Consider the following 27,954-nt stretch of genomic DNA (forward strand, 5'->3'; position numbering starts at 1 on the left):
TACTTTCTCCAAAAAAGCAAGATTTTTCTTCCTCCATCTTTTTCCCACTCGTTTGGAATTGTCTTTTAATTTTTTAACGTATGAAAATCATTGTAAAACAAACCGGATAAATATATTAGGCACGTGAGTTTTACATATAATAGTTTGTTTGCCTTTCCAATGCAAATAAAGTGACTATCAATTGAAAGAAAACTGTTTTTTCCTGTTTGTTTAGGATTATTTTACTGAAATATTCCTGCTGTGACCAAAGTGTCTCTTCCAGCAGAGGTGAACATTTCCTTGACATTAGACTAAAATTTCACAAAATGAAGTGCCCTGTTGAGAATGGGGTGATTTTAAAAAGTAGCATATGAGTTGGTGAAGAAGGAGGTACTCAGTGTAAAAAAAATCATACTCTGCACTTGTTCGTAGGAGTGTAGCGGTTTGTTGTTTTGTTAAAAATCTTGGGTTTGTAGTCCTCATTGGAATTGATTGAGGAGGTTTTTTTTAATAGTATTAAGTTTTTGAGTAGAGTGTTACAGAAACAGAAGGAACATCTGGCCCTTGCTGTCGGAATGTCTGAAATTAATGCTTAAGTTACAGTGAATCTCAAATTTGGGTAAAATTAAATGGTTTCAGTTTTTATATTAAAGACTGAATTTCCTTTACTTTTCAAAAACCTTCCAGCAACTGAAGAGCATTTCTCTCTTATCAGCTCTGATGCTTGTTGCCTGTTCCCATAGTTAAAAAATCAATACATATGTTTTTGATATTTGGCAAACTGAGGTTTAATTTTGCAGCTGCAAGATCCCTGTACGAAGGGAATGCATCTTACAGATATAAAAACATTTAGAGACCACTTATATATGAGAGAATACTTGTAAGCGAAACTCCATTCCATTTCTGTCAGCATTTGTTTCATTATATTTAATTACAAACAATTTGTGTGTTACTGGAAATAAAAATGAAAACAAGAATAGCTGCATGCATGGCAGTATGGTAGAAAAGCCAAATTGTTTTGAATCAAAAGTTGAAACTCAGACTGTTACAAAAATCAAAGTATGATTTTTTAAATGCATAGTACATCTTAGAGTGCACTCATACACACACACATTGTTGCTGACCCCATGGAGCTATTGTGCCTGTGTTATCCACTTGCCAAGTCTAAAAGCATTATTATGGCTGTTTATAGTTCATATTGATCTCTGATAAAATGTTGGTAATTGCTCTTCTCACCATTAAGCTCTGTGCTAAACCACATGTTTTCGGGACTTCTGAGCTTATGCATCATTATTTATTAAGGGTTAATCCAACATGGTATATCTGTTCATTGAGTATTCGTGACTTTGCAGCACAGCTAGGTCCTGTGGTTTAGACAAAGTGTTGGATGTGATCCCAGTTTTAATAATCCCAATTTATTATAACCATTGAACCCTGATCAGATCACGGATTGGATTGGATCCCAGTTTTTTAAATGTCCCAATTTATTGCTGGCTTGCAACCCTGATAAGAATACATATTTGATTAAGGCTTCAGTTTTCAAAAATTCCAGTTAATTACTTTTAGATTCTTATTAGATCATAGCTGTGTAGTATGGTATGTTGAAGTTATGAAAAAATTACTGGATGATGTTGCACAGGTCAAGGTCATAGTTTCATTTTGTGCTGACAGTATGAAGTTATCAGATTTCTGTTTATTACTGTGGCAGCACTTGCACTGGACAGGAGGACAGATTAATCCCAACCCATTGATTCTGAATGATTCTCATATTAGATCTGCTGCTGCTCTGCATACCAGAACATGTAATAAAAGCCTACCACAGAACACTGAAAGATTAATGTTTGGTTGTAAGTAGCTGAGGTAGATGGGTCTCTCCTACCTTTCACAGGTTGTGATGTGTCATTTTAGAACCAAATAGCAATTTTTGAGCTGCTTCATGTGGCTAACCCACTGCTGGAGGACCATTTGAAGACAACATTAAGCTGAGAGTTGATCCCAGATTGTCCTAGCTCAAGAACATGAAGAATTGAGAATAAATGAATGGCACATGGAATTGGCCTTTTTCTTTAACTATCACAGTACTATACCAGGTATTGGAAACTGATGGAAACAGCACTTTCCAGGTGTCGTAGCTGCACCCTCTAAATTTAAGCACCCAAATTCTCATCCAAGCAAATTTTGCTCTTCATTGAAGCACTGGTTTCACTTTGCTCTGGAGACCAGTTTTCACAAGCTCTGCCACCTGCCCACCTAAAAGGTCAGAGCAACTCAGGGGCAACATCCTGGCTGTTTCTTGCATAAATGGGCCAACGTGTGATTCTTTTTCTGTATATATCAGAGTTTTATTACTTGGTGTTTTTTAAAATGACATTGTAAAACAGAAATATTGCTGTTAGTAACTTTTACAGGCCAAACTAATAAAGTGAAGCTGCCCAGTGTACTAGACAACCTGGGTAATAGAGTGCTTTCTAGGAGACAGACTAATCTGGCCTAGAGATTTCTCCGATGCAGTACTGAATGTAGGTCAGCTCTTGCCTACCCCAAAATCAATAAGGGCATAAGAATGACTTGGAAGCTGCATTTCATTCCTTGCCCTTCTATATGAGATTTATGACAGTCTATCATAAATCTTTGGCATGCACTTTGAAGTAGTGCCACAGCACAGAATTCCTGTTCTCAGACTCCCTTACCTACAGGATAAAAAATGAGAATACAATTCATGAGGATGGACAGTCGGGCAGGAAATCGGTTTGCATGTGTAATACTCCATAGTGATCTTAAACCAAAATACGTGAAAGTCTTAAAGCTTTGTCTGCTCAGTCAAAGATGAGTTTTGCTTTCTAATCTAGCACTGTTAATTAGAAATAACATGTTAATCCCAAACCAACAGATCAAGACTGTTCCTGTTCTTGAACAAAGAGATTCTGTTCAATGGGTTCCAGGTTCAATGTCAGAGGTGTAGAATAAAGAAATCTGCATGGAATATCGTATCAGATGGAGCCAGGCTTGCTTCTTCCCCTACTAGGATTTCATTCAAATGATGGCATAATGCAGTTGCAGAGATGGTTGTGCAAACTCAGGAGGTCTCACTAGCTAAGTGGAGCTGTGAGTACCTGTGGAGGAGATGTTCCAAGAATAAGCCACGTTCTGAAGGAGGAGGCCCCAGGGACTCAGTAAGTGTTAGTCTTCCTGGGTCTGTTCTGAGCTATGTTACTGCATGCGGTTGTGGATGTTGGGTTTTCATGAGGTGTCAAATCAATGTGGTGTCTCTCCATAGTTATTAGAGTGTCTCTGGTACTTTTCTTCAGTCAATGTTACAATCCTCAGTATTTTTGACTGATATCTACTACAGGAATTGCTGGAGCTGAGCTAGTCAGTGGCAATGAATAAATTCATAGATTGATGTCTCTGTCTCCCCATAGTTTTTCTGTAGGTATACAGCAGTAACTTTATCCGTGTTCACTGTTTATCTGATTAATTTATCTGAAATAATTTGCTTGATGTCTTGGCTGGTGAGGTGAATCTGTGGTTTTGACTGTAATTGGTATTGTTTCCATTTCAGACATTAAGTTCCCAATGACTAAAATATAAGCAAAGTTAAATCTTGCTTTCTAGGAGTATTCTGTTACTTTTATTATCTTTCCATTACTGTTTGTTCTAGAATGAGCTAATGTTTGCACAAGGGACTTAGGTATAATGTTCACAGCACCACCTTACTTTTTAACGGGAAAGTACCAATTGCAGCAGCCTGAGGATGTGGTTAAATTCGTGTTGAGAACTAGGCCTGCAACTTGGCTGTGGTCTGCAAAGTCCCTGCACACTCAAGGCCATTTTACAGGAGGAGCTTGGAGCTCTTAAGGCATCAGAACATCTCAGGTGAAAGATGCCAAAGTAATTTTGACAAACAGGAATGATTCTGCTGTCTATTCCACACTGTCACAAAACAAGGAACATCCTGTTGACAGGTAACAGAGCAACCTGATCTGGTCTGTGCAGTCAGCCTTGAGCGGGGTGACCTTCAGAGAGTTCCTTCCAACCTAAATTTTACTGATACTGGCACTTCAAAAAATAACTCAGGATAGTTGTGAAGAAAATTACATAATTTAGTAAAATACAGAATATAATATGCTTAGCTTTTCCAGTAGTTGGCTTTCTGTAATCTGCTGCATTTTACTCAGTGTACAACTAATCTAGACAAAAGAGAGACAGAAAACTTCCTCAGATTTAACAGCAAAGGTAAAGTCCTGTTGTTATTGAAGTTCACGGGGTGGAGAGGGGGAGAAGGGGGGAAATGTACTGACCTCATTAGAGCCAGGATTTTCTTCAGAGAGCAGGATCCTGTGTAAGTTGGTAATCTCTCCCTGTTACCTCTGAAATAAATGGAAGAACATTAAGACCTGTCTTGTCTATCCAAAGCTCACACTCCTCATTTTGTGGTATGAAAGGGCTATGTTTCATCTTCAGTTTGTCATAATCTTAAATTTTAAGGTCAGTGTAGTTCTATCTCCTTCTCAGGTTTTTCTTTTCTCCGTTTCTTTACTTACAACCCTCCAAAGGCAGCTTTTGTCAGTTCAGCGTTATATGGGTATGGGGTAGTTATTGAGAACAGGCAGTATTTTATGTTTAGCTCTGGTGTTTTTTATCATTGAACCGGTTAATACTGTTACAAGATCTATCTTGTTTAGCCTGAGTTACAGTCTCTTACTCCCTTGAATTTGTGGCTTGCTTTTTTTATTTCTGAGACTGTTTCTGTTCTTGTTTACAATTACAGATACTAATTATGGGGGAGAAGATGTTCAAATCCAGCACAATAGAATGAGCTGGAATGAAGAAACGTTTGCATAGCTTATGGGGAAGATGTTTTCAACAAATATGCCACAGTAGAATACCCTGAAAGATAATACTAAATTAGATATTGTTTGAGTCTTGATGAGTCCATATCAGATGTCCTCAATTTACTGGCAAGAGGTAGATTTTTTTTTTTTTTTTTTTAGCGACGAGACTTGCCTGCCTCTAGAGTTTTCATAGGTGGTGGTTGAAAAAATAAAAATTAGTCTTTTTCTGACAAAAGATACAGATTTGAATAAGATTGTTAATGTCATTATAGACCATGTCTATCTGAAAAACAATTATGAAATAAAAAAAATTAAAAGCACTGTACAGAAATTGTCTCTTCAGATATTCAAGTGAAATATACCCATTCCCATCAGTGATTATGGCTTATGAATATCTGAAGGCAGGATATGTTCAGTCCAGTATTATGTAAATGAATGAAAATACAAGATTTTAGTTACCAAAATATATTTTGCTAGCAGCTAGAAAGGAATTAAAACATTAAACCCAATGGAAATCTAAGTGACCTCCTGCAGAAAAAGGCTGCTTTCCTCTAGACAAGCCGTTACTCAATATATGTATGAATTAGGTAAATGAGAGACAAAAGGAGAAATGTTATGTAAAATCACAGTTGAAGTATTAAGACATTAAATCAGATGTAAATTGGGTAATCATTGCAGTATGTAGATCTTGGGGAGAGTCACATGAGTGGGGAAAAAACAGTGCAGCAGCTTTTATTCTGTTGTTCACAAGAACAACTGAATGAGTGGAAGAATGTTTAGCATCTCAATGTATTTCAGAAGACTTAAAGGATCAGGTCCTTTTTCAGAGTTTAGGCATGCCTCAAATTGACTGTGTATGCACTTGCTTACCTGTTCTTATTCTGCTCCTCTTATTGAGAACAGAATAGAAATTATCCTAAAAGACGTATAGCCCTGTTTCTGTTACACATTTTGTCTTTGCTTGTTATTCATACGTTTCCCTCGGGAACATCTTTCATTAGCAAGCATCTTGCTCATTCATGTACCTGTTTGTGCTTCCACAAAGTCCACTGCTTTTAATTCACCATACAAGAAATGTTGCTGTATTCATCTGAAGTATAAACAAGGTCCCTTTGTGAAATATGCTGTTTTGGTCAGCAACTGCATTTTCTGTTGTGTGTTTGATTACTTAGGCACCTTAGTGCTCAAACCATGTCATTCTTCATGCTCTGCTCAGTACTAAGCACACAGTCAGTGCATGGTAAATATAAACATGGTGTATCACTTTTACACTTTCCCTGGAAAGTCAGGAGAAACTGGACAACCCAGAGCCCATGAGGAATGCAAGGGAGGAGGTGTTGGACAGCAGGTGCCCTGTCCCTCCCTTGGGGGTGGCAGAGCTAGGAGGACATGCTGCTTTGAGTTTTGTCCTGGTCCAAGGTGGCGGCTTGTTAGACTGTGACTCACTATGCAAAGCTCCTTTTGAGCTAGGGCTGGTGTTGGGCCCCCAGAATGGCAGGTTGGGCTGCATCCAGCATCTTGCTGATTGTTCAGACTTAGAGCATGGGTTTTAGAAGCTTCAGCCTTTTCTTGTTCCCCACTCATAACCCAGCCACCCACCCAGATTCTGCCTGGTGAGCCAAGAGCTGAGGAGTAACTCTTACGTCTTTTCCTAGCCCTCTCCTTCCATTTCCAAAAGCATTTCTGGGTCTGCTCCAAAAGTCACTTCTGCTCAGCTCTTCTGGAGTTTTCTTGAGGTGGTCTGTATCCCTTCCTGCAGCTGCCTCGCTCTGCGTGTGCTGCAGTCTTTTAATCCAGCTTTTGCCTGTCAGTATCTCTGTCACTGATGTCAGGCTAAAGCGTTTTACATTGTGTTTGTCACAGGCGGCGAATACATATGTGGTCATTGACAGTAGCTCAGCAGAAACACAATAACTTGTTAAGCCACAGTAACTCAATCGTGTGTCTGAGCTGCAGCTGGAAGGAGCTGTTTGGGCTGTTAACCCTTCTATGACTGCTGCACTCTAGGTTTATGCATCTTTTCATGTTTTAGTAAATGAGAAATCACCATATATGATTTACGTGGGTATGTCAGACAGGAAGATTGTTTGAAGGATAAATGAGAACATTTCCTTGAGTTATAGTTCTGGGGGCATGCTACTGAAGAGTAGGTGAGGTGTAGAGAAGTGTTTTCAAGGTATCATGTCCCACTTCCAGAAGTACATTAGGTATATACGATCCTGTCTTCATTTGACTTCTACAAATAGGATGCAACATGCTTTGGAAATGTTACCTATAGTTATACTGAGTTTATATATTTTATCAAACTGTTAATTTTTTTCTGAAATTATTTGTTGTAGAGAATGGTTCTAGTGATAGCTAGTGTGTCTTGAGAGCAACAGAAAAGATTAGGATATGTTATGTGTTTGGATGCTATTGAGAAAAAGATGGGTCACAGGAAAACAAAAAGGGCATTTCTTGATACAGCACTTCTGTTGCCTGTCCTCTGGCTGCATGTGTGCAAAGGTTGTGTTTTTACAGAAACACAGCTAAGGGAAGTTGATGTAGTTGTCATGCAGTGATTTAACTGGAGAGCATGGTGTTCAGATGGCAAAAGAGAGCAAGCAGGATTGATATGGGATACCCAAAAGGAAATGTAACTAACTTCCCTTCATTCTGTGTAAGTTTTTCTTTTTCCTTTCCCTCATCAGGAAGCTTGCAGAAACTTTAGTGCTACACTAAATTGTTCAGATGGTGACCTGTGCCTCTCCTCATCTCTGGTTTCACTGCCAGCATCATGGTGCTGAGTGACATTTTATCTTTTGTCACAAATTTGCACCAGTTGTTTAACCAGACCCATCCTGTGCTGCAAGTATGGGGCTCTCTTGTAGTAATTGCTTGTTCAATAAGCTGGTTGCTGTGATAGTTGTGTTGATTCGGAAGATTTTTTTTATTTTTTTTTTTTTTTTTGTGATGAGGAGTAAAGATTCTGCTGTTTCAAATAGTGAGAAATGCAGAGGGAGGTGCAGAACTACAGTGGGATATAGCAGAAGTAGTCTGCTTAGCAGGGTTGGCAGAGCATTGCAGGAGTGATGGAAGGAAAAGCACATTCATTTTTTTGTGCCTCAGTAAAGAATTCCTGGGCACCTACTGGGGTGTGCTATAGAAAAGACTGCTTTAAAACTGTGTGAAAACATGAGGCTGAACTACAGTGAGGATATTTAAAACTTCACAAAAATGCAAAGAATCTTCAAAGATGAAAAGCATAAGAGAAGACATGGAAAGACAGGTAAATAGAAAGAAAAACGAGCCATCTGATAGTTTATTTCCCTATATTTGAACATTTGGATTGAAATGAACAAGATCACTGAGCAAATTTTATAGATTCATGTGGAAGAGTGAAAAGGAAACACGAAATATTATTGCAATTATAATAGCTTTATTGAAAAGATGAAACATTGATCATGAAGAATTTCACATAACGTGGTATTGACTGGTCCGTATAATATGGAACGGAAATAATTGTTCTTAAGCAGGTTCGACTTACAATAGTAGCAGCGATTGAAGATTGTATTCAGAAGAAGTTGAAGAAGCTAGGCTTATTCACAGGAACAAAAGAAAATTGTGGTGACCTAATTCCAGCTTTTGTTGTGCAGAATATACCAGCATTGATAGCAGGACAAATTACTCTCACTGTCAGACATGAAAGAAAGATTCACGTGATGCTGCTGTGCTGCACTACTCTTGCTTTCAAATAGGTCTTAAACACCTAGGGGACAGGTGATGTATTGGTCTAAAGAACATTATGGCTCATCATTTTCTGAGAAACTGCTGTCACTTTCCTTGGGACTGTGTGCCATGCCTTCTGCTGTGACGTGTGATAAGACCATTCCTTGAAATGCAGTGTCCTTCCATTTTTCTGGCTGCATCATCCTACATGGACCTGTGTGGGCCACGAAACTTGTACCTCATGATATATTCCTGCACTGAAGTCTGTGTTTAAGCTTTTTTGGTCACTAATTGAGGGTGAAGCCCTCCACACTCTCCCATGTTTTTAAGAGCATTTGGCACTTTTTCAGAGTTAATCTGGAAGACAGCAACAATCTCAGAGTGCTTTATGCATTTTACTATAAGAGCAGCAGGATAATTGAAGACAAGAACTACTACCAAACTGACAGTTATTGGGTGCAGGAGCTAATAGTTACTTGTGTGATTTTTTTTTAAACAAAGATCGTGCCTTCATTTTTACATTTCTGACATAATCCCATGTGGGACATGTAAAATATTAATCCTTCTGCAAGGGGGTTTTTCTTGAAGTGCCTGTATGTATAAAAGATGGAAAACAGCAGCGTAGACCTCTCCCTGCTTCATTGATGTCTGAGGCCTTATTTGCAATGGAAATCCATCCCTGTCCTTGTAGTACGTGTACTCATGGACAATGAGCTACCTGAAAAGACTGTTTTTTATGTGAATGGACCAAGTGATAACTTTTCCTCAAATTCCTTTATGTGAATGACAAATGTGGTGTTTCACTCATGGACATGGGCAGACTGTCTCCCTCCACCACTCTGTGCTGCATAATCTCTCTTTTATCTTTAGTCACAAACCCTTGGATGGAAAGGCTTTGCACACTTTCAGCTTCTCTCTAATTATTACTCATTTGCTAGCAATGGTTTGTGGCTTAGATAGAAATGCAAGCTAACCACTGTTTTTTAGTTTCTGTTTTCATATATAGCTCCTCAGTGTTGACTTTCTCCCCATGCCATTGTCCATTGCTTTATGAATAAAAGCATGACGTTTACCAACGTCTGTACCAGTGTCACCATTAGTTTTACACAGAATAAGTTGTATGTCCCATTGTTCTGCAAATGCCATTAAACTCTCACTGTCCCAAGAAGCCATCAGCTAGGTAAGCCAGTGCAGTCAGCAGTAAAAAGCGAGAATATGTGCCTTACTAACCAAATTTATCACATATTGACATCAGGCTATGCCCTCCATAAGTTTCCATAAAAAGTTACAGAAGGAGGAAGTGATTGCGCTGGGAAAAGAAGCTTCTGGAAGAAGAAAGGAGAAATTCTTATGAATTCTTAGGAACCCTCAGTGTAGAAGCCTGAGAGGTGTTAAGGATATAGATGGATTGTAGCTTATTTCTTCTTACCATCCTTTCATTTCTAAGAACTACTGTAGTAAATTACATTAAGGCTTTGTGAGTATTTTTAAATGATACCTAAAGAAAAATTCAAGAAAATTAACTAACTGGGCTGGGATCAGGAACTTGAGGAAAAGCAGAAATGATGTGTTAGGAAGATATTATTCTCTCAGATGGTCTTTATAGTAAAATATTGCATAGAATCATAGACTATCTCAACTTGAAAGGGACACATAAGGATCATTGAGTCAAACTCCCTGCTTCTCGCAGGGCTACCTAAAACTAAATCATATGACAAAGAGTGTCATCCAGACACTCCTTGAACTCTGACAGGCTGGGTGCCATGCCCACTTCCCAGGAGGCCTGTTCCAGTGACCAGCCACCCTCTCGGTGAAGAACCTTTTCCTGATGTCCAGTCTGATCTTCCCCTGATGCAGCTTCATTCCATTTCCTTATGTCTTGTTGCTTGTCATCAGAGGGAGGAGATCAGCACCTCCCCCTCCAGTGCCCTCCATGAGGAAGTTGTAGCCTGCAGTGAGGTCACACCTCCGCCTTCTCTTCTCCAAGATGAACAAGCCAAGTGACCTCAGCCACTCCTCCAAAGTCTTGCCCTAAAGGCTTTTCACCATCTTGGTCGCCCTCCTCTGGACACACTCTTAATAGTTTGATGGCCTTATCAAGCCGCTCAAGCCTGCACACAGTACTCAAGTACTAGAGAGGAGGAAGGTCATCTGCTTCACTGAGGGAAGGCAGGGTGGGTAGTGGGTGCCCCTCCAGCTGACAAGGGCTGGCTCATACGCAGGCTTATCCCACTGTAAAGTATGACTACATTTTAAGTGTTAAAAACCAGCATCACCTCTAGATATGTCCTAGCACAGAGGTGTGACTGGAAAGCACGTGTAGAAAGGCATGTTGATCTCATTAGAATTATTTGTGAACCTTTTTAGCTACAAATTTTTTGAAAAATATTAGCATTTATTTTCATGATACAATTCTAATGAAACAAAATAAATGGTATGAATCCCGTTCTGCACTTAATAGCTCCTGTCTGTCAGGAAGCTCCAAGTGTGCTCACCTCTGTTTCTTTAGGGAACCATTTTCTCCATGCCTTCTAAAGACTTTCTCCAGAACATTTTCATTTTTCACTAGGCGGAGTAATATTATGCTTTACTGGAGTAACCGAATCTGCTAGACTCTTTCTACTTATTTTGTTATGGTACAAACTATACTGTCCTTTCTACACTGCTGCTGTACTTCAGATACAGTCAACAGCAAATGTTGACTTCTTCTGTCAGGCACTGCATCTCTTTATGTGTCTTCTGTTCTTTGTTTCTTCCTCCATGCTCCATTATTTTCTGTAAATGCTATTTATTATGTACTGTGGTCAGCATTCTCCCAGATCCATCTCACTGCGTTTAATTACACTGTGTTGAAAAGGAACCGAGCAGTTAACAGAAGTTGTTTGCTCACAGAGCCTTGCTGTAGGTTTTTTTCCTCCAGCATGAATGTTGAATCATTGAATATCAGCTGAGTTTGAAATTTACCTGAATATGTTTTACTATTCCAGAGAGATTACTCAATGGCCCTGATTAGCAGCAGCATTTTGTAATACCACTTAAGACTTTATCACAGTGGAGTACTGCCAGTAATAGTCTTTAATTCACTTATATGTACCAATTCATCTCTGTCAGGTTTCTATTAATTTCTTTGCTGTTTTACTTTGTCCCTATCCCCTATATAATAAGGCATGATTTTCACATTTATGTAGCCAAAATAAAATTTAAAAAAAAAGATCTTCAGCAAATTAACTGCAGTCCCTCTTTTGAGATGACAGTGCCATCTCTCCAGTTACACTCACATTTAATCCACTTTTCACAAGTTAATGTATTTAGGAGAATGTGGGTGGGTCAAGTGACCAAGGGGCAGTAACAATTTTCGTGACTAATTTAGATAAAAAGTTTCAGGATCGGGTTAGGTATATTAACTGCAAAATGGAGCGTAAGTGTAGAATTAAAACTGTATGTGTTCATGCATATGCACATGTGTTTATACACTTGCAAAAAGCCACACTATATTCAGCATTATTTTTTTTCATCAGAATGATGACCAATCCAAACAATTGGGTTTGGGGTTGGCACTCCAAGTTTGTGTGATGAATCAGTGTCTATGGTTGCTGTTGAAGCAGATCCAACTGTATATTTGTTCTTTCTTTTTCATTATAAGGATTGGTGCAAAGCATCAGGAGTTACGGCAAAAGCAACTGAGAGGCCTAAGTGATTATTCTACTGGTCCTGGAGGACCTGACATTGATGATGATGAGGCAGATCCAAATTATGCGAGAGTAAACCATTTCCGAGAGGCATATCCAGCACCAAGCATCTACAGGCCATCATCACCAGCAGTAGCAGAAACCTTTGTATTTCCACGTGACTCTTCTTCAGCACCGATGGAGAGGGAGCACTTAGAGGGACTGTATGCAAAAATAAACAAGCAACACTACCCACAGACTCCTGGTGACAGGTAATATTGCCACCTGGCATTACAAACGATGACAGCTGAGTGGGGAGGGTGCTGGGGGCTAGGTGGGGGACTGTTCAAATGTCCCAAACCCCTGTATTTAGATTTCCTCTTGACCGAAACCATGCTTTGCTGCAGTAGTACCGCCAAAGCATTTGAGCAAGACAGCAGTCAAACAGAAATCATTAAAGAAAAGCCTATATTTCACAAACAGAATGAATGAACTGACTTCAGTCCAATTCCTGGACTGCTGAGAGAGTGGTTTTTTCCTCTTTCAATGGGGAAAAGTTCTTACCCTGAAGCAAAAATAATTTCTGTTTTCAGATCCTTTAGGATCCTGTTGATCATCAAGTGCCTGTTAGTAACAGGTTTTGTATGATAGCATGATATATTGCATATGTTTATGGTTTAGTTTTCCCCAGCTGTGTGATATTATGCACTCTCAATTAGGTTGGGGAGAGGACTGGGAATCATGGCATTTTTATGCAGACTGTGAAGTGTGGCTTCACAAGACTGATTGCCTTTCACAGCCTTTCCAGTAACCAAGTGGAAAGGAAAGAGCAATTTTTAATCCTTACTGTCAAGCTTCCAGGTTGATAGTATTAAAGAAAGATGGTCAAGTCTTTCCCTGGGTTAAAAAGAGAACAGAAAATTCCTCTGAGTTGATGATGTACCCACCATTATGATGATTTTAATACTGGTTGCTTCTGGAATTTGGGGCTAAAAGAGCATAAGACTTCATTACTATCATGACATTAATATATTGATGTTGGGGTTTTTTAAACCAGCGTATGAGTGTGTAGGCAAGATATACAAGTCTGTGTGAAAAGAAGAGCTGACAGAGTAAGACATGGGCAACTTGAGGAATTGTTCACGCTTTGAGTTCACATTACAATCTGTAGCAGCTTCCCATAGCCTCAATCTGTGCTATGTGATACCACACTTGTTAATTTTGGAGAAATATGTGAGCACAGATATAGGAGTGTTTTCAGTTTGTGGCATCATAGTACTTTAAAAATGTCTACTGAGTCATTGGTATAAATAGTAATAAAAACACTTCTGACATAAATCTAAGTTTGTAGAAGGGAATGGGCCAAGTATCTCTCTTTTTCACCTAAATACAGTATGGTAGAGATCTTCCCAAACATAATGGCATTGCTAATTTTTTTCTTCCTTATTATTAACTCTTCTCCTACTGCATAAGAGTGAAGAGGGTGAAGTAAGAGGTAGTGATCGCATCTTTTTGCTATCTAGCAGGTTTGCTTTACTATAAAAGTCTTGAGGCAATTGTCACTTAAGTCACAGGAACGTTTGTATATAGCAAAGGGATCAGAAACTGAGTTCATACTAACTCAGTAAACAAAGATCTGAGAATTCCCAGCAGGAGGGAGTCTAAATTCAGGTTCATGTATTTTTCAAGTGTAAGTATATACAGATGTAACTCAACTGAAATAAGCCATTGTCTTAAAGGTTGCTTCATAATTTCAGCTTTATTGGGACTTTATAGTTTTACATTTTATAAGTGTCATCAGTTCTGAAGTGTGGTCTATACAGTTTTTCCATGCAGCAAAAAGAAATGCTCAAGTCTTTCCTTCTGGCCTCTTTTATTTGTTTGTATTGCGATTGTAGCTACACTGAAAGAACTCTTGACTTGCTGTGCAGACAAGATTGAAGTCCCAACCAGGTTTGGATTTGGTGTTGGGATCCTGGATTTTAGTGTGGATTTAGCTGTAATTGCATGGTAGCATGACAACTCAGTGAAAAACTAAAACCAAAACATCTAACAGGCAAGAAAAGTTACCTTATATCTGAGCCCATGATCAGAGGTCACACTGAGAGTCTGTTCCATCTGTGTTGATTCTGTACTGAAAGACAAACAGTCCACAACAACTTCACTTTGTTGAATTTCTTAAGCTTATAGAGGCTGTTTAACCAGATTAGGAAAAAATAGGAAATGTGGGATTCTTATTAGGCTGCCTTTGTTCTTTTTTTAAATCTTTCTTTTATTTGTTTCAGAGACAAAAAGGTTGTTGTTATTCGCCAGCAGAAATGTGCCAAACGTGAATAATTTTACGTGAAATTATGCAGTGGGTCATGAGGTCTCAGGCAGGAGTTGTTGAATGTAGTGGCAACTTCAGGCAAGGAAATCTTTCTGTGCAAGAGGGAGAGTATTGAAAGGAAAAAGAGATGTGGAAAGAAAAACCCCTGGATAACATGTTAATTACAAAAACAAATCTGCTTTCAAGGGTCAACTATGAAAACTACTTTGTCTGCCTCAAAATGATGGGAAAGGGCTATAATGGATGCTTATTAGCCAAACCAAAGTTATTTTGTGTTTGCAGGGCTGAACATTTATCAACACATTTGTCATGTAATAGCTCATGCTTTGGTCTTGCTAACGCATGCATGCTCTCTCTCAAAGTGTTGCTATTAATTTTACTTTAGATGGATGGCTTTTTCTCCCACCTCTGACTCTCAACTTATAACACAGTGTGCGAAGACTTGATCAGTAACTAAAGTAAATGGGTTTTGGGGTAGAAGGGGGATTTGAATACAGAGAGAATAGATGATTTCATTTCAGTCTGGCAATTCCAGTTATATGTTATTATGATAGAGAATTAAAGCTCATCATTTGAAACAAGAAGTTCATTTTTATTTTCTTTTATTTTTTGCAGAAGACTGTATTAACATAATTAATGCCTTTTAAAATTTGGAGGCAGTTTGTAAAGGGAGAAGCTTAGTGGACAGAAAAGCACTGTTCACAATTTGCATACACTTACCTTCCCTTTTCTCATCACCGGAATCCATCGAGTGTTCCTGGTTCATTATTCTAAGTAGATTTGCAGTTTAAACTGAGAATCTCCCTCAGTACACAGAAAAGCAATAGGCTGCACATATATGAAATCTGTTGCTTTAGTCACAATGAAGTGTGTTTGCTGCCTCCAAGCACTGCCCCTCAGGGCACACACAGACCTGCTTCGCACTGCTGCTTGCATACTAACGTCCCCTTTACCTACACTTGCATCTGGCATCTCAGGGGTTTTTTGCTTTGGGTTTTTGAGGGGTTTGCTTTGTGTCTTATTTGCAACTGTTGTGTAACGTTCTTCTGCACTGCTTCACAATTGTTGATTTTCATTCCGACGATGACTATATTCAGTGAAATAGATGTAATTTTTTGTGTATATTTTGCTGAAAGCTTTGGAATTCTTAACTAAGAGAGGTGCTATATAAATGTAAATTGTCCTTATTAATGAATATAGTGAAAGCATTAGCATGATCAGTGTATTCTGTGAATGTTAAGTTAAAGAGAGTGAAAAAAAAAAAGCTGGCAAAAATCACACATTTCTTTGTAAATCAAGCATTTTTCTGTTTATTTCTAATTAGCCACAATTTTCTGTAATGCAAATGGCATCCCAAAGGATGGTGCAGCCTGCACAGCCACCTTGTGCAGCTGGGGAACTCGCAGGGTCTTTGCCTGAGACGTTACACAATTCCCCAGCCTGCAACAGAGACTGGGTGATCTGTGGCCCATATGTTCCTGAAACGAGTGGTAAGTCACATCTCTCTGAGTTTAGTCATCAAGGCTGTACCATGACAGTGCTAAGTTGCACCATGGCAGAGCCTAGGTGTCAGACCAAAGCCAAAAGAGCATATGCACAACACTGTTATCACTTAAATGTCAGGCATGTCACATGGTGCAACCCTTTCTCATGTTTCGAATAAGCAATTTCCTCTTTTTTCCTCCTTTGAACATGGTGCTGTCAAGTATATCCAAACACCCCGCGTACATCTCCGGAAAGGTTCTAGAGAATTTGCACAATTTATTTCCTCAGCCCAGAACTATGAAACATTTAAAGTCTGATGCCAAACTCATTGCCAAGTATAATTCTTCATTTATTTATGTGCCTTATCTTGGGGAATTTCAAAGTGCTGGTCTGACAAAAACGAACAGTTTTCCTTTGTTTAGTGAGAATAGTCAGAGCTGTATCTTGTTGCAGACTTTAAAAAATACCAATAAAAAAACCCCAACACTGTTTTATTACATAGGAGTAGAGTCCAAAGCCCCAGTTTGATCCAGCTTTCTGGTTTTGGAGATGCTATGCTGGGTCCCACTGTGCAAGATCTTATACTCTACAATGTTAATTAATTAATTGAAAAATTGATCTTTCTTATTTCAGGGTGAAAGGTTCCTTATGGAAAATTGCACTTTTCCAGAATGTTCAATCTAGCAGCATACAAAGTTGAAAATGGGGAAATGAAACCCAAACCTTGGCACAACTCTGACTCTGCCCCTCACATCCCACCCTGAGAGCTGGCCAGAGTCATGAGAGAGAGGGGCAAGACATGGAGCAGTCTGCCCCTCCCTGGAAGGGATCAAAGGAAAAAATTGCTGTGTGTGTCCTGAGAAACCAGATGGCAAATGTAAGCTATGTGTAAGCCTGAGAGGAGAGTAAAAGGGCTCCAGAGTTTTGAGATTTAGCAAAGGGATCATTTCTTACTAAAAAGCAGGTTAAATGCTTGTCTTTTGGGCTGCTGTAGGTCACTCCCATCCTGCTCTAATCCAAGGCCATAGGAATCCAGAGCTGCACAGAAAAGGATTTGTTCAAAAAAGGCAAGTTAGGGTTGCCCAGGTATGTTACTTAGCCCTATATGTCTCATAAGCCAGAAACTGAAGTTTTATTGTTCTCAGTTCAAAGTACTGTGGGCATTGCTCACTGTGTGTCCATTTACAACACCTATTACTGACTAGCAAAAAAGCAGTCCACTGCTGCAGGAGTGGATGGACCTTTAGTTAGGAATGATTATTGAATGAGGCTGTGTAATATTTACATACCCTTTGCCACTGCACCTTGTGTTACAGTGGAAAGAGAATTATGGTCATGCATTGGAATATTTTGATTTGTGGCAAATCCAAGTGAGGCATGCACTCTCTCTTACCATATAGTCTCTTCTGCTTGGTGTGCTAAAATCATCTATGCTGTTTCCCTGTCCTATACTACCCTACATCCCCTGAGAGTCTCCTCTGATTCCTCTGGAATTTATTCCTTCTGAAATGTACCACAGGGCCTTCTGAACCTTCGGCTGCGATCCGATCACTCTTCCCTATAATGTTAAAACCAGAAGCTTAAGGTTTGACAATTTACTGTCCTTCCTGGCTGATAGATTTCTGACAACAGTTAAATTCACACTGGCATTGGCAAATACAGCAGAGGTTCAGTGGTTCCTGTGGGCTCTTAGTAGAGCTGTCCTGCTCATGGAAGCCCCTTTGGCCACCAGTTCCACAGGAATGTACGTTGTGCCATTGGAGTTACACTTGTACTGTGGTTTTCTGCTGATGATACTATTTGCAATTTTCTTCCTCAGAAAGAATGAATGAGTGCAGTGTACTCACTGTGCTAACTAGTGAAAATGTTAAGTGACTGTATCTCTTGGGATATGTTTAAATGAGCCATGGTTTTATTTCCCACCTATATGGAAAAAAAAATATCTACTGATAGCATTCAAGAAAAACTATTTTACAGATAGAGTTCAAAGTGCTATTTCCCAGGAACCCCTCATCCAGATCCTTCCAGCTTTGGGACCCTAGCCCTATCATTCACTTCTCATTGAAACCCCAGATTTTATGGAACTCAGGTGAGCCTGAGCATTTTAGAGCATGTATTAACAGAAGGAAGTTGTCAAACTTTAACCAGAGCAGAGCTGCTGCTGCCATGTAATGTGTGCATGCTTGTTCAAGGCCATGCATTCTTCAGTAGAAATAAATGCTGTCAGGAATAGTCACAAATCTGCCTGCGTGCATCCTGCCTGCTAGGGTTTGCATTTGGATCACCTCACTTATTGACAGAAGTGTAAAATTTTATATACTGCACTCCCACAACTCCCTTGTGACTGTCCTTCTGCAGATGCTGGTAAGCCTGAGCTTTGGCAGCTGTGTTAAGCATTCAGGTTTGGGTTTTTTTTTTCCCCTCCAGCCCTGTCATTTCTTATGTGATATATTACTGCATGGAATTATTTTACGTTAATTCTGCCTATTTATTGGTAATGTCCCATTCTTTCAGTCGTTTGGATGCAAATGCAAAAGATAGGTCCCTGGAGAAAGAGCAGGTCTGTTACTGGAAGATGAGACCATACCAGAGGATGCAGAGCAAAATGCAGATGGTGTTGTCAGCCTCTTAAATGTACAAATAAAGACAAAATGAGATCGTCCATGCAGCTGGAATGAAATCATATGGCCTTCCATGTGTTCCTGCCATAGCGTATTTCCTAGTGTGAGCAAGAAATGCTAAATTCTGTCTTATGCAGGATGTCGTTTGACCAAAAGCTCATACTTGCTCCTTTAATGAGCAGCAGAATAATGTGTGTATGTATTAACTTTTCTCTGCACAATATTTTTTTTTTTTTAACAAAACACCATTTAATTTTAAATGCTAATATGTGTGTGTGGTTAATTAAGAAGTCAGGCTGGTAGGCTCCAAGAAAGAGAGAGGAAGATCATTACACTTCTGCTCATAGATAGTTATTTGTGAACCAGCTGATAATGTGCAAAATTAAGATTTTGTAAGTGGCATTTTAAATGAATGGTTAATGGCTGAAGATTAATTAAACAGTCAGAGTTGTTCAAAAGAGAAACTGTTAAAGTCTTGTTTATAGGCCAGTCACTTCCATACTTAAAGTGCAAACCCTAATAGCATGTGGTATTTCCATTTAGCAGTCAAGCAATGTAACTAGGATATTTTCCTTGAACAAGGAAGTCTACCTTACTGGATACACAATATAGATGGATATAGCATTGTGTACGGTGTTTTCTTCTTCCTAATTAATAGTTGTCTGGTAGCAGTACAGAGAAATGCATTCCCTCTGAGAATTTGGTAATCTTAAATAAAATTTCTAAATCTTATTAAAGTGTAAGGGACATGGTTAAATCTGATGCAGTTCTATTTTCCCACTACTCTCCAGTCGTCTGTTCTACTTCATACACTTTAGGGTTTTCAAAATGCCCAGCTTTACATTGCTTCAGGTTGTCTTCTGTCAGAATGAGTCTCTTTGGCCCCATCATTAGCCTTGCAGAGTTGTTCTAGCTAAGGAAAAAAAAAAAAAAAGTATGTTTTCAGTCAGGTTTATTCTTTACTGCAGTTCTGGTTAAATGATGAATGTTAACCTAATCCCATTTCCCTGATTGAAGAGAAACAACAGGCAGAAGGTCGTTATGCTGCTCACAGTTGTGAGGCTTGTCCTTCCAGCAAGTCTTTTGCCAAGAAACTGTTTGCTTTTCTTTTGTTTACCCTTTCTCTCAGCCCAGTTCACAATTTTTTATTAACTCTCTGCTGGTTTTCCCCCAATTCCTGACACAGTCATTTTGCCTTGCAATCTCCTAGCTTCTGGTTATGTAAGTAGCTCCAGAGAAAGCCCTGGTGACTTGGCCTCGTGCAAGCTTTGCTGTGTAGCCCAGTGTAAGATGAATATACATTGCTGACCTCAGGGAACTCACACTCTATCCAAAACCATGACTTTCAAAAATTCCTCTCCTAAGTTTTTTCCTAGCTGCTACTAGTTAAATGGAATAAATAAATTCTTTCTTTCATTGTAGAGATAATCTTGGTTTAGTAAAACTGACGAGTAAATGAGGGTATGGGAATTTGTTGTGTTAGACTTTTAAGTCTGTGCATACGATTTATCTGTCTTCTTTGGAGGTAGACCAGGTTGGACATGAGGAACGCAGACCAGCTCATATGTATGAGCATCCGTATGGTCAGATTCTGGGTGATGACATGAGCTTACAGCAAGCTCTGTCCTGACTTTTTTCCTTTGTTGAGATAAATTAGTGGCTTCTGATTACACTCTTTTTAAAAAATAGTCAAAGTTTAATGGGAAACAAAAGAATTGTCTCCCAAAAATCTTAAAGTAATGGACAAAGGGTTAAGTTTGGAGGAGGGGTAAAGAACACTATCACTGGACTGCTTTAAAATGCTAAGTAGCTCCAGTTAAGAGAGCAGTGATACCTGTCTGGTAAGGATGAAGAATTGACTCTTAGATGTTACAGGGAAAATGCTTGTAGGCTGACTGGAGTCATGAGAAGTGTTTTCAGTGTCTTCACTTCTCTTTGAGGTTATCCAAGGTCAGTGAGACTTGTGCTAACAGTCTCCTCTGAGCTACAGGTAAGACAATCCTCAGCCCTTCTCCTCATTAAGCAGTGAGAAGCATTACTGAGTCTTGAAAGTCTTCAAGCAACATCCCACAATTTCTCATAGATTCTCAAAATAAACACTCGATTGGTTTTCTCAGTTCAACAGGAAACTCTTAAACCAGTTGAGATGACTGCAGCACAGGGAGCCATGGGGCACACCTCAGACCACCAGGAATAATGCAGTAACTCTGGTAGGATTTTTCAGTACGGCTGCTCATGTCTAGGCAGAGTACTTAGATCTGTATGGTACTCATACAGCTGAAGTGCGTAGTAGAAACCTTACAGTGGAAACTGTTGTCAACTCTACATGTCTATAAGATGTAGGGAATTCTTGCCGTACACATTTTTCTGCAGTCCTAGTTTACTTGGGGTTTACACTGGCAGATCTTTAAGATTTTTCTGCTAATCTTAATTCTTCTGTTCCACTGAGTAACTTAGCTCTCAGCATAATAAGATATAAAAGATCTAACGGGGCCATAGATCTGACCTCAGAATGAGTCAATGGGAACCTTCTCATGGAGGGTTCAAGCATCTAATAACAAGATAAAACAACTTCTCCTAAAAAGAGGCTAGGACCTTGCTCCCTGCTTGTTTCAAGATGCCAGTGGTGAAAGGTTACCCAAGCACTTAGTAAGCAGCATTGCTGACAGCAGGTACAGGCAGAAGCATGAATGAGATCTTTTGGTTACCAGAAAACTGTAAGGATTGATGCTGTTTGAAAAGCTGAAAATCACTCAACATTGTGTTAGCAAAAATATTGGGAGGACTGATGAGATGTGATGGAAATGGCTTAATAGGCAACAGGATGCTGAATAAAAAGAGAATAATTGTGATTATTGTCTGACAGCTGTGCAGAGCATACAGTCAATGACAAACTCTAAAACGTGCTATTTTTCAATCCACGATCACAAGTCCACTGGCACAGACAGCAATCCAAGGGGTCATAGTAAGCCAAGAAATAGTTTATTCTTTCATCATCTCAAGTCTTCTGATGTAGTTAAGTTGGTATATACTCTGAAACACTGTGACTATCCTTACTTACCCACAAGGAGACATGGCACCATATGGAGTCCACGTGCACTGTGGCTAAGGAGCAGTTTCTCTGTCAGACCAAGCAGCAGCAGAGCACTTTTTGACATTGATCAAGGCATCAGTATTGATCTTCAGGTGGTCTAAGAGAATTCTGATTATTTTGTGGAGAGTGATGTTAGACTGTCATAGGAAATGAAATAAATAACTTGCCTTAAACTACATTGTGGCCTGCATCTGAGAGAAACTGAGGTCTTTCATTGGGATGGAGGGACATGAGAAAATTATGTTGCTTCAGATAACCATGCTGGTTATCTTTTTTTATCACTAACTTGTCCTTGATGCCTGGAGGCCATTTTTAGAAAGCAGTGCAGAGTGATTGCATGAAAGATTTTATACTCTTCAGTTGCCTGCAAAACAAGTAGCTGCCTTCATTTTATTCATTCCATCAAGCTGAAGTGGAGAAAACCAAAAAAAAAAAAATCATGGTAGAAAAGATAGAAGAGGAGTATGAGATATCTCTAGAAAGTGCTAAAAATTAAATAAATATAACATACTTGTAGTGCAATAAATGTCATCTTTATTTTTTTCCAGTTTCTCTCCAGTTTCCCACTTGTGTACCCGTAGATCAGTGTGACACTTGTGCAGTGTCACAGTCCTTTCGAATTTGCACTCTGGGAGGTTGTTAGCACTTTCCCTCCAGTGACTCGGAAGCAGTGAGGAACAATGAGAAAGAGGCAACCAATGTTTTAATGTTTCAAACGACGTCTTATCGTTCAGTCTTTGACCCATATTTATGGTTTAATGTCTTCATTCACTTAATATTTTAATCTTAAATTTTTCAGCATAATAGTATCTTAGGGGCATTTCTTCTCAAACCAGTTTTAGCTAGAACATGTCCTTCAGCTGTGGAGTTTATCTGTTACAAACACTTACATCCTTAGGCTTTGATGCCTACTTAGTCCTGGATACGGTTATTACCTTGTACATGGGAATCAACCACAAATGATCATTATGGTATTTACATAAAATGCATGCAAAACAATTATTTGAAGACTGGCCTGTAAGTTTAAGCATAGAGCATGTTTCTAATGGAATTGTTGTACATGGCCTGGCAATTGAAAAGTGAGCAACAACACACCTTCAGAGGGATGAAAACACGTTCAAAACATGGTCTGTCCTGTGAGATGGGGAGAGGGCAACTATTTTCTATGCCTGAGTCACCATAATGCTCAGTAATTGTCTGAAAGGATTGCTTTAATTGAACACTTGTATGCTGTAAGTGTGCTGCTGACCAGGGGACCTAGGTTGCTTCTTCTCTGCTCTTGGGTAATGACAGAGGAGGCCTTCTGGGGCTGGAGTCCCTGCTTTACACATCAGCAGATACTTTCATAACATGACAAAGGGATGTGAGGTTGTGGAGGAGGGTTGGGGAACATCATCAGAGCAATAAACCTGTTCCTAATTGTTATTGATTGTCAGTACACAAATTACAAGCAATCTAAAGTCCTTCACCTGACTAAAGGTGGTGTTTTCTTCTTTTAACATCTTCTGCTGTTCCTGATTTGAAAAAAAAAAAACAGGAGGCAGTTACTTTGTGCCTCTGAATACAATGGCAATGTGTAAGCAGCAGCTGCTTCAGAGAGGGAGAGTAAAGAGGACTGGGGGGAAGGGATTGATCTTTTCCTCCTTTTCTCTGTAAATACCACTGTCTGCATCAGTGGTGATGCTTTGACCCCTTTGCTACAGAGCTTGAAAAGTCTCTTGCACTTAGTGACATGTTCTGGCTCCAAAACTGAATAGGCAGAAGTCTAATTCTCTTTCTTTGAGCACTGCTACAAATAGATTATCAATCTAAATATAATAAGTGCTTGAGAATTCCTCCCAAAATTTAGACTTATTAGTCAGAGTACGGGTGTTTTTTTACATGCCTGTGTGGCTTCTGAAATGATTATCAGTATTCCTTCATACCTTTTTGCCTTTAATCTGCGCTCTGCCTGCTATCTCATTACTATTAGCTATGGCAAATATACCAGATGTCTGAGCAGCTTCATTGTTCCATTGGTTTTCTTTTCAAGACCCTCGTGCATAGATAGATGTTAATTTCTCTTTTGTGTTAAAACCTGCCTCTGAGGAATAAGATTACCAGTGTTCAGTCTTTGGCCGATAGAGATACTGAGGTCTCATATCTTCTGAATGCTTTGTCTCAGTTAATGTTTGTACTAGCTCAGTGCATTTATAGTGGAGATCTGTTCTTCTGTAATGCCCATGGAACCTTAAATTAATGTCCCCTGACTTTACAAAAACAATTTTAACATGTTTTCTAAATGTTTTCTTTATTCCCAGGGTTGAAAAATGATACACAAAGACACCTGCTCTTCCAAGTGGGTGGAAATTTAAAATCATGCCAATAAAAATGCTGTTTTTCAGAAAAGATTCAAAATATGCATTGTTTAATGTGTGGCATAAACAAAATAGATTATGTAAGGTTTGTGGGCCCTTGTTTGGGATGAGATCACTCACTTGTGGGTCCATAGCTTCTCTCCTAACAATACTTTGTGCTCACAACTAAAAAGCAATGTATGAACTACTGGTTTCTCCATCTACTTTAAAAAAGATAGTTAGGAAGCTACAGGCACTGAATCAGCAGAGCTCCCTTCAGTTTTACATGAGAACCACTGTTGTGCTTGAGTAACATAGCAGTGGCTCCAGACCTTCAAGAAAACACATTTCTTTAAAATGGGTCAGGAAACAACTGATTGATTTGCAGGTAACAAATGTGAATGTGTGTTTACTGGGAAGAAAAGTGACAGTTCACATCTGAATATAGATAAACACATACATTTGGTAGTGAATGCTTCTTCTGTAGTTGTAGGTAGTAACACATGATAGTCACTGCATACGATAGGATCACAGCAGTTACTGCAGTACATAAAAGGATACAAGAACAGATGAAATCATTAATGCTTTCATATTGTATCCTGCCTTATTTCCAGTAACATAGCATGCCTAGTACTTAATGGGGCATATCTTTGAAAGAATCAGCAGGTATGATGTTCTGGAAGACATGAAAATCCACAACCTTGCATCAGAGGTCAAAGCAGTATCTTGGATCTGACATGTTTTTAAAGTACAAATTGTGTCATTGGTCTAGTTACATAAGCTAGAAACTGTAAATTTATGTTGCACAATCTAAGAAGCAAATGATAGCCTGTGGATTTGTGTCTGCTGCTCAAAAGGAAGACTGATGTGCAAGTCCCGTTTCCATCACAGTAAGTGGCAAAATTTCTGTTGATTGAGGTGGGAAATCAGAACTGATTCCCCTGCCTGGTTCTCCCTGAAAGAATGATGAAGTGATGTTTTCTTTAATGTTTTGTACTTATTAGTTGCACAGCCAGATTACTGTAACTTGAGCCTTTTTGCCATACTTCTGCATGACTGTTTTTGTTAACCACTTTTTATTACCTTTTGGCCTGTTCTTTGCATCATGCTATTGACAAAACAAGTTTTACATTTTTTTACCCCAAAGTTTAGAGCATAGAATATGGAAGAAATCCATACAAAAAAAGTCTGAAACATTAATTGGACTAGACTACAGCATTTAAAGTAACCTATTCTATCGTCCATTTACCTCCCACATGAAATGAAAACTCTATTTTGATCTGAACTGTCACAGATAATTTCTGCACATAAAACACATCCAGAGACAGCTTTCAAATGGAGTTGTCACTTCTTATTTAGCAGGCTGGGGATTCTCTATTGTTGTCAAACCCTCTTTGCAAAAGCATCACTAACACACTGATTTGCACAGTTGTATGCAAGAGGAGGAATGGTTGCACAGCCTCCATGAAACCAAAAATTCTGTGTAGGTGCTGGAATCCTCCACAGCTGAACTTACCTACAGCTTAAGAGAAAATTCCCTTTTTTTTTTTTTAATACTACTTTTAAGCAGATTTTCATACTGTGTGCTGGTGTGTGGAGGGGTTGTTTTTAGTGTAACAAAGTTTTAGTGTGAATAGTGATGATTAACATTTAAAAGCCAGTAAGCAACATTCTGTTATTTTCCCTGACCTCTATGGGACCAGAAGTTTGGCTTTAATCTCTTCACAAATTTCAGGAATTCTTAAGCAAGTGCGCTGGGAATATCTCTGAACTATGAGTACAGAACTGCTGCCTCAGTGTATTCCAGCCAAGATGCTGAGGCAAGGCTGTAGGGCACTTGTTTCCAGACTGCCATTCTGATGGTGGCCAATGTGGCCATCTGGTGAGGCCAGCTGGAAGACCCAGCTATGGCATCGCAGAAGAAGACAGCTTAAAAGTGGAGAAAAACCATTCTTCAGACTTTATAACATTCAGTTTGCCCTTGAACATGATATATTTTCATAAAATAAATTTGCCTCCTGGACTCTGTTGTATTCTCATAAATTTATACTATTGGAATATGCAGTTAAATAGTAGTAATGTATGATTTTTATTTCATTTTCATCTCAAGATTGGAAAATTGACCAGGATTAGTAGGTGAAGGATTTGGTTAGTGTGATGAGTTGTCCTTTATTGCTGTCTCCATGACTACTCTATGCAGGATTAAACAGCAAAACACAAGCCGGCAGAGTGCTCTTCTGACCTAATTCTGCACCACAACACAGATAGCAGGGTATCTGCTGATCTGTCTGATAAGCATGACTTTGTCAAATCCCAAGGTATGTTCAGGAGTGAAAGGAGTGAAACACAGATGAGGCCTGAGAGCCAGGGTCTTGTATTTTCTCCAGCTGCCTGAATCCTGTAGGTATCTTCACTTCTGCAGCTGGGGTTGGCAGGCAAAATTGGAGGGAGGGAAGTCGCCTGTGGCAGTGTGAAATCTACAGAAAAAACTAAAAGCTAGAGCCTAAAACATCACTGGTCAAAGATAATTGTCTGTTTTAAGGGCCATATCTTCTGTAATGAAACAAGAGATACAGACTGGAAATCACATTCTGGTTTCTAAGCTGTATGCCAGAAGATTTGAGGGTCCTTTGTTCTATGTGTCTCAAACTCCCTCCTGGAGAGGGACATGATGGGGAGGGGTTTTCACCATTCCCACTTTTGCCTGTAAATGTAGTGTACTCATGAATCAATTTTAATGTCTATCCCATGGGGAGCAGTGAACTAGATGCGAAAAAAATTAGTAATTTTGTGCATTAGTGGAGAATATACTTGAATGGAGAAAAATGAGGGAAGGAAAAATCTTATGGTCACTGTACTTAAGTCAGTAATAATGCACATCCATGGGGTTTTAAACCTTGGCCATTGCAGAAAAAATATAGCAGATGGAAGTGCTCTCTCCTTCTCCCAGATGTTGGTGGACTGTCTTGCTTTCCTCTGTCCAGGTGGGACAAGAGTACAGAGCTGGACTGGATGCAGCTTCTCCATCTCTCTGCTTCCTGCTTCAGCAATGGAGGCTGTGATCCACATTTATGCTCACTTGGCACTCAGTTAAGGTTGGGGACTAGAGAAGTGAATGGATGTTTATCCTACACTGGAAATAGTAATTTTGGAGGCTAAATTCTCACAGGTATTCTGTACACACTTTTTATAGTTACCTGGCACCAAAGTGGCTTAGTCCTATTTGGCCACTCACTCTATCAAGTTGTTAATTCTTTTAAATAAAAAAAAATGGTATACTGTCTGTCTGTAGTGACTTTAAAGAGCAGAGAGGCCCATAAACTCTGAAATTGTTTTTGTAGTCTGTATAGGCATGTTACATTTGCCTCCTTCCTGAAACACCAAATATCGCTGTCAGGCATCCCACAGACCAGTGTTGTTTCCATATTATCCTGCACTCCCCCACCCGCTTTTACTGTTTGCATCGTTCTGCTGTGTGTGGGAACAGGACTGTCTTTTTATTATGCGTCTGTGCAGAGCCTATTGCAAGGAGAGTTGTACCTCTGACAGGGACGTTGCAGTGGTGTTTTGTCTGCAGGTGCTCCTGAGGCAGTCTTGAAAGATTTGAAGGCCATCCCAAAACTGTGTGGAGGTAAGAAAGATACCTGTAAGAAGCTCGAGTGAGGCCACTCCAGCCTACATTCTTTAGCCTGGCCCTCGCTACAGAATTTGGAAAGGTCTGTACCCTCATGTGTTTGCCTGACCTTTCAGAGGCAGCGTATGTCTGTTGCTCCCCTGTGCTCCAAACCAGCTAGCAAATGGCCTGCTCCAATCCCAAGGTGATGTGCTTAGGTTAATATTGGTGTGTCCTTCTGAGAGCACAGTACTATCCAAAAAGTCTTCACAGCTTGCTTTTCTTC

The 27,954-nt window shown here is 39.4% G+C and overlaps 1 protein-coding gene across 3 annotated transcripts in view; it reads left to right on the forward strand.

Moving 5' to 3' along the window:
• Positions 1-27,954, forward strand: part of PARD3B (par-3 family cell polarity regulator beta) — a 432,753-nt gene that overhangs the window by 337,954 nt on the left and 66,845 nt on the right. For all 3 annotated transcript variants that reach the window (XM_042783978.1, XM_042783979.1, XM_042783980.1), the window contains one exon: positions 12,166-12,462. In XM_042783978.1, coding sequence (XP_042639912.1) covers positions 12,166-12,462 — 297 coding nt within the window. The remainder of the gene's footprint in view (positions 1-12,165; positions 12,463-27,954) is intronic.

Source organism: Tyto alba, unplaced genomic scaffold (assembly GCF_018691265.1).
Source record: "Tyto alba isolate M040663 unplaced genomic scaffold, T.alba_DEE_v4.0 Super-Scaffold_7, whole genome shotgun sequence".
Lineage (NCBI taxonomy): Eukaryota > Metazoa > Chordata > Aves > Strigiformes > Tytonidae > Tyto > Tyto alba.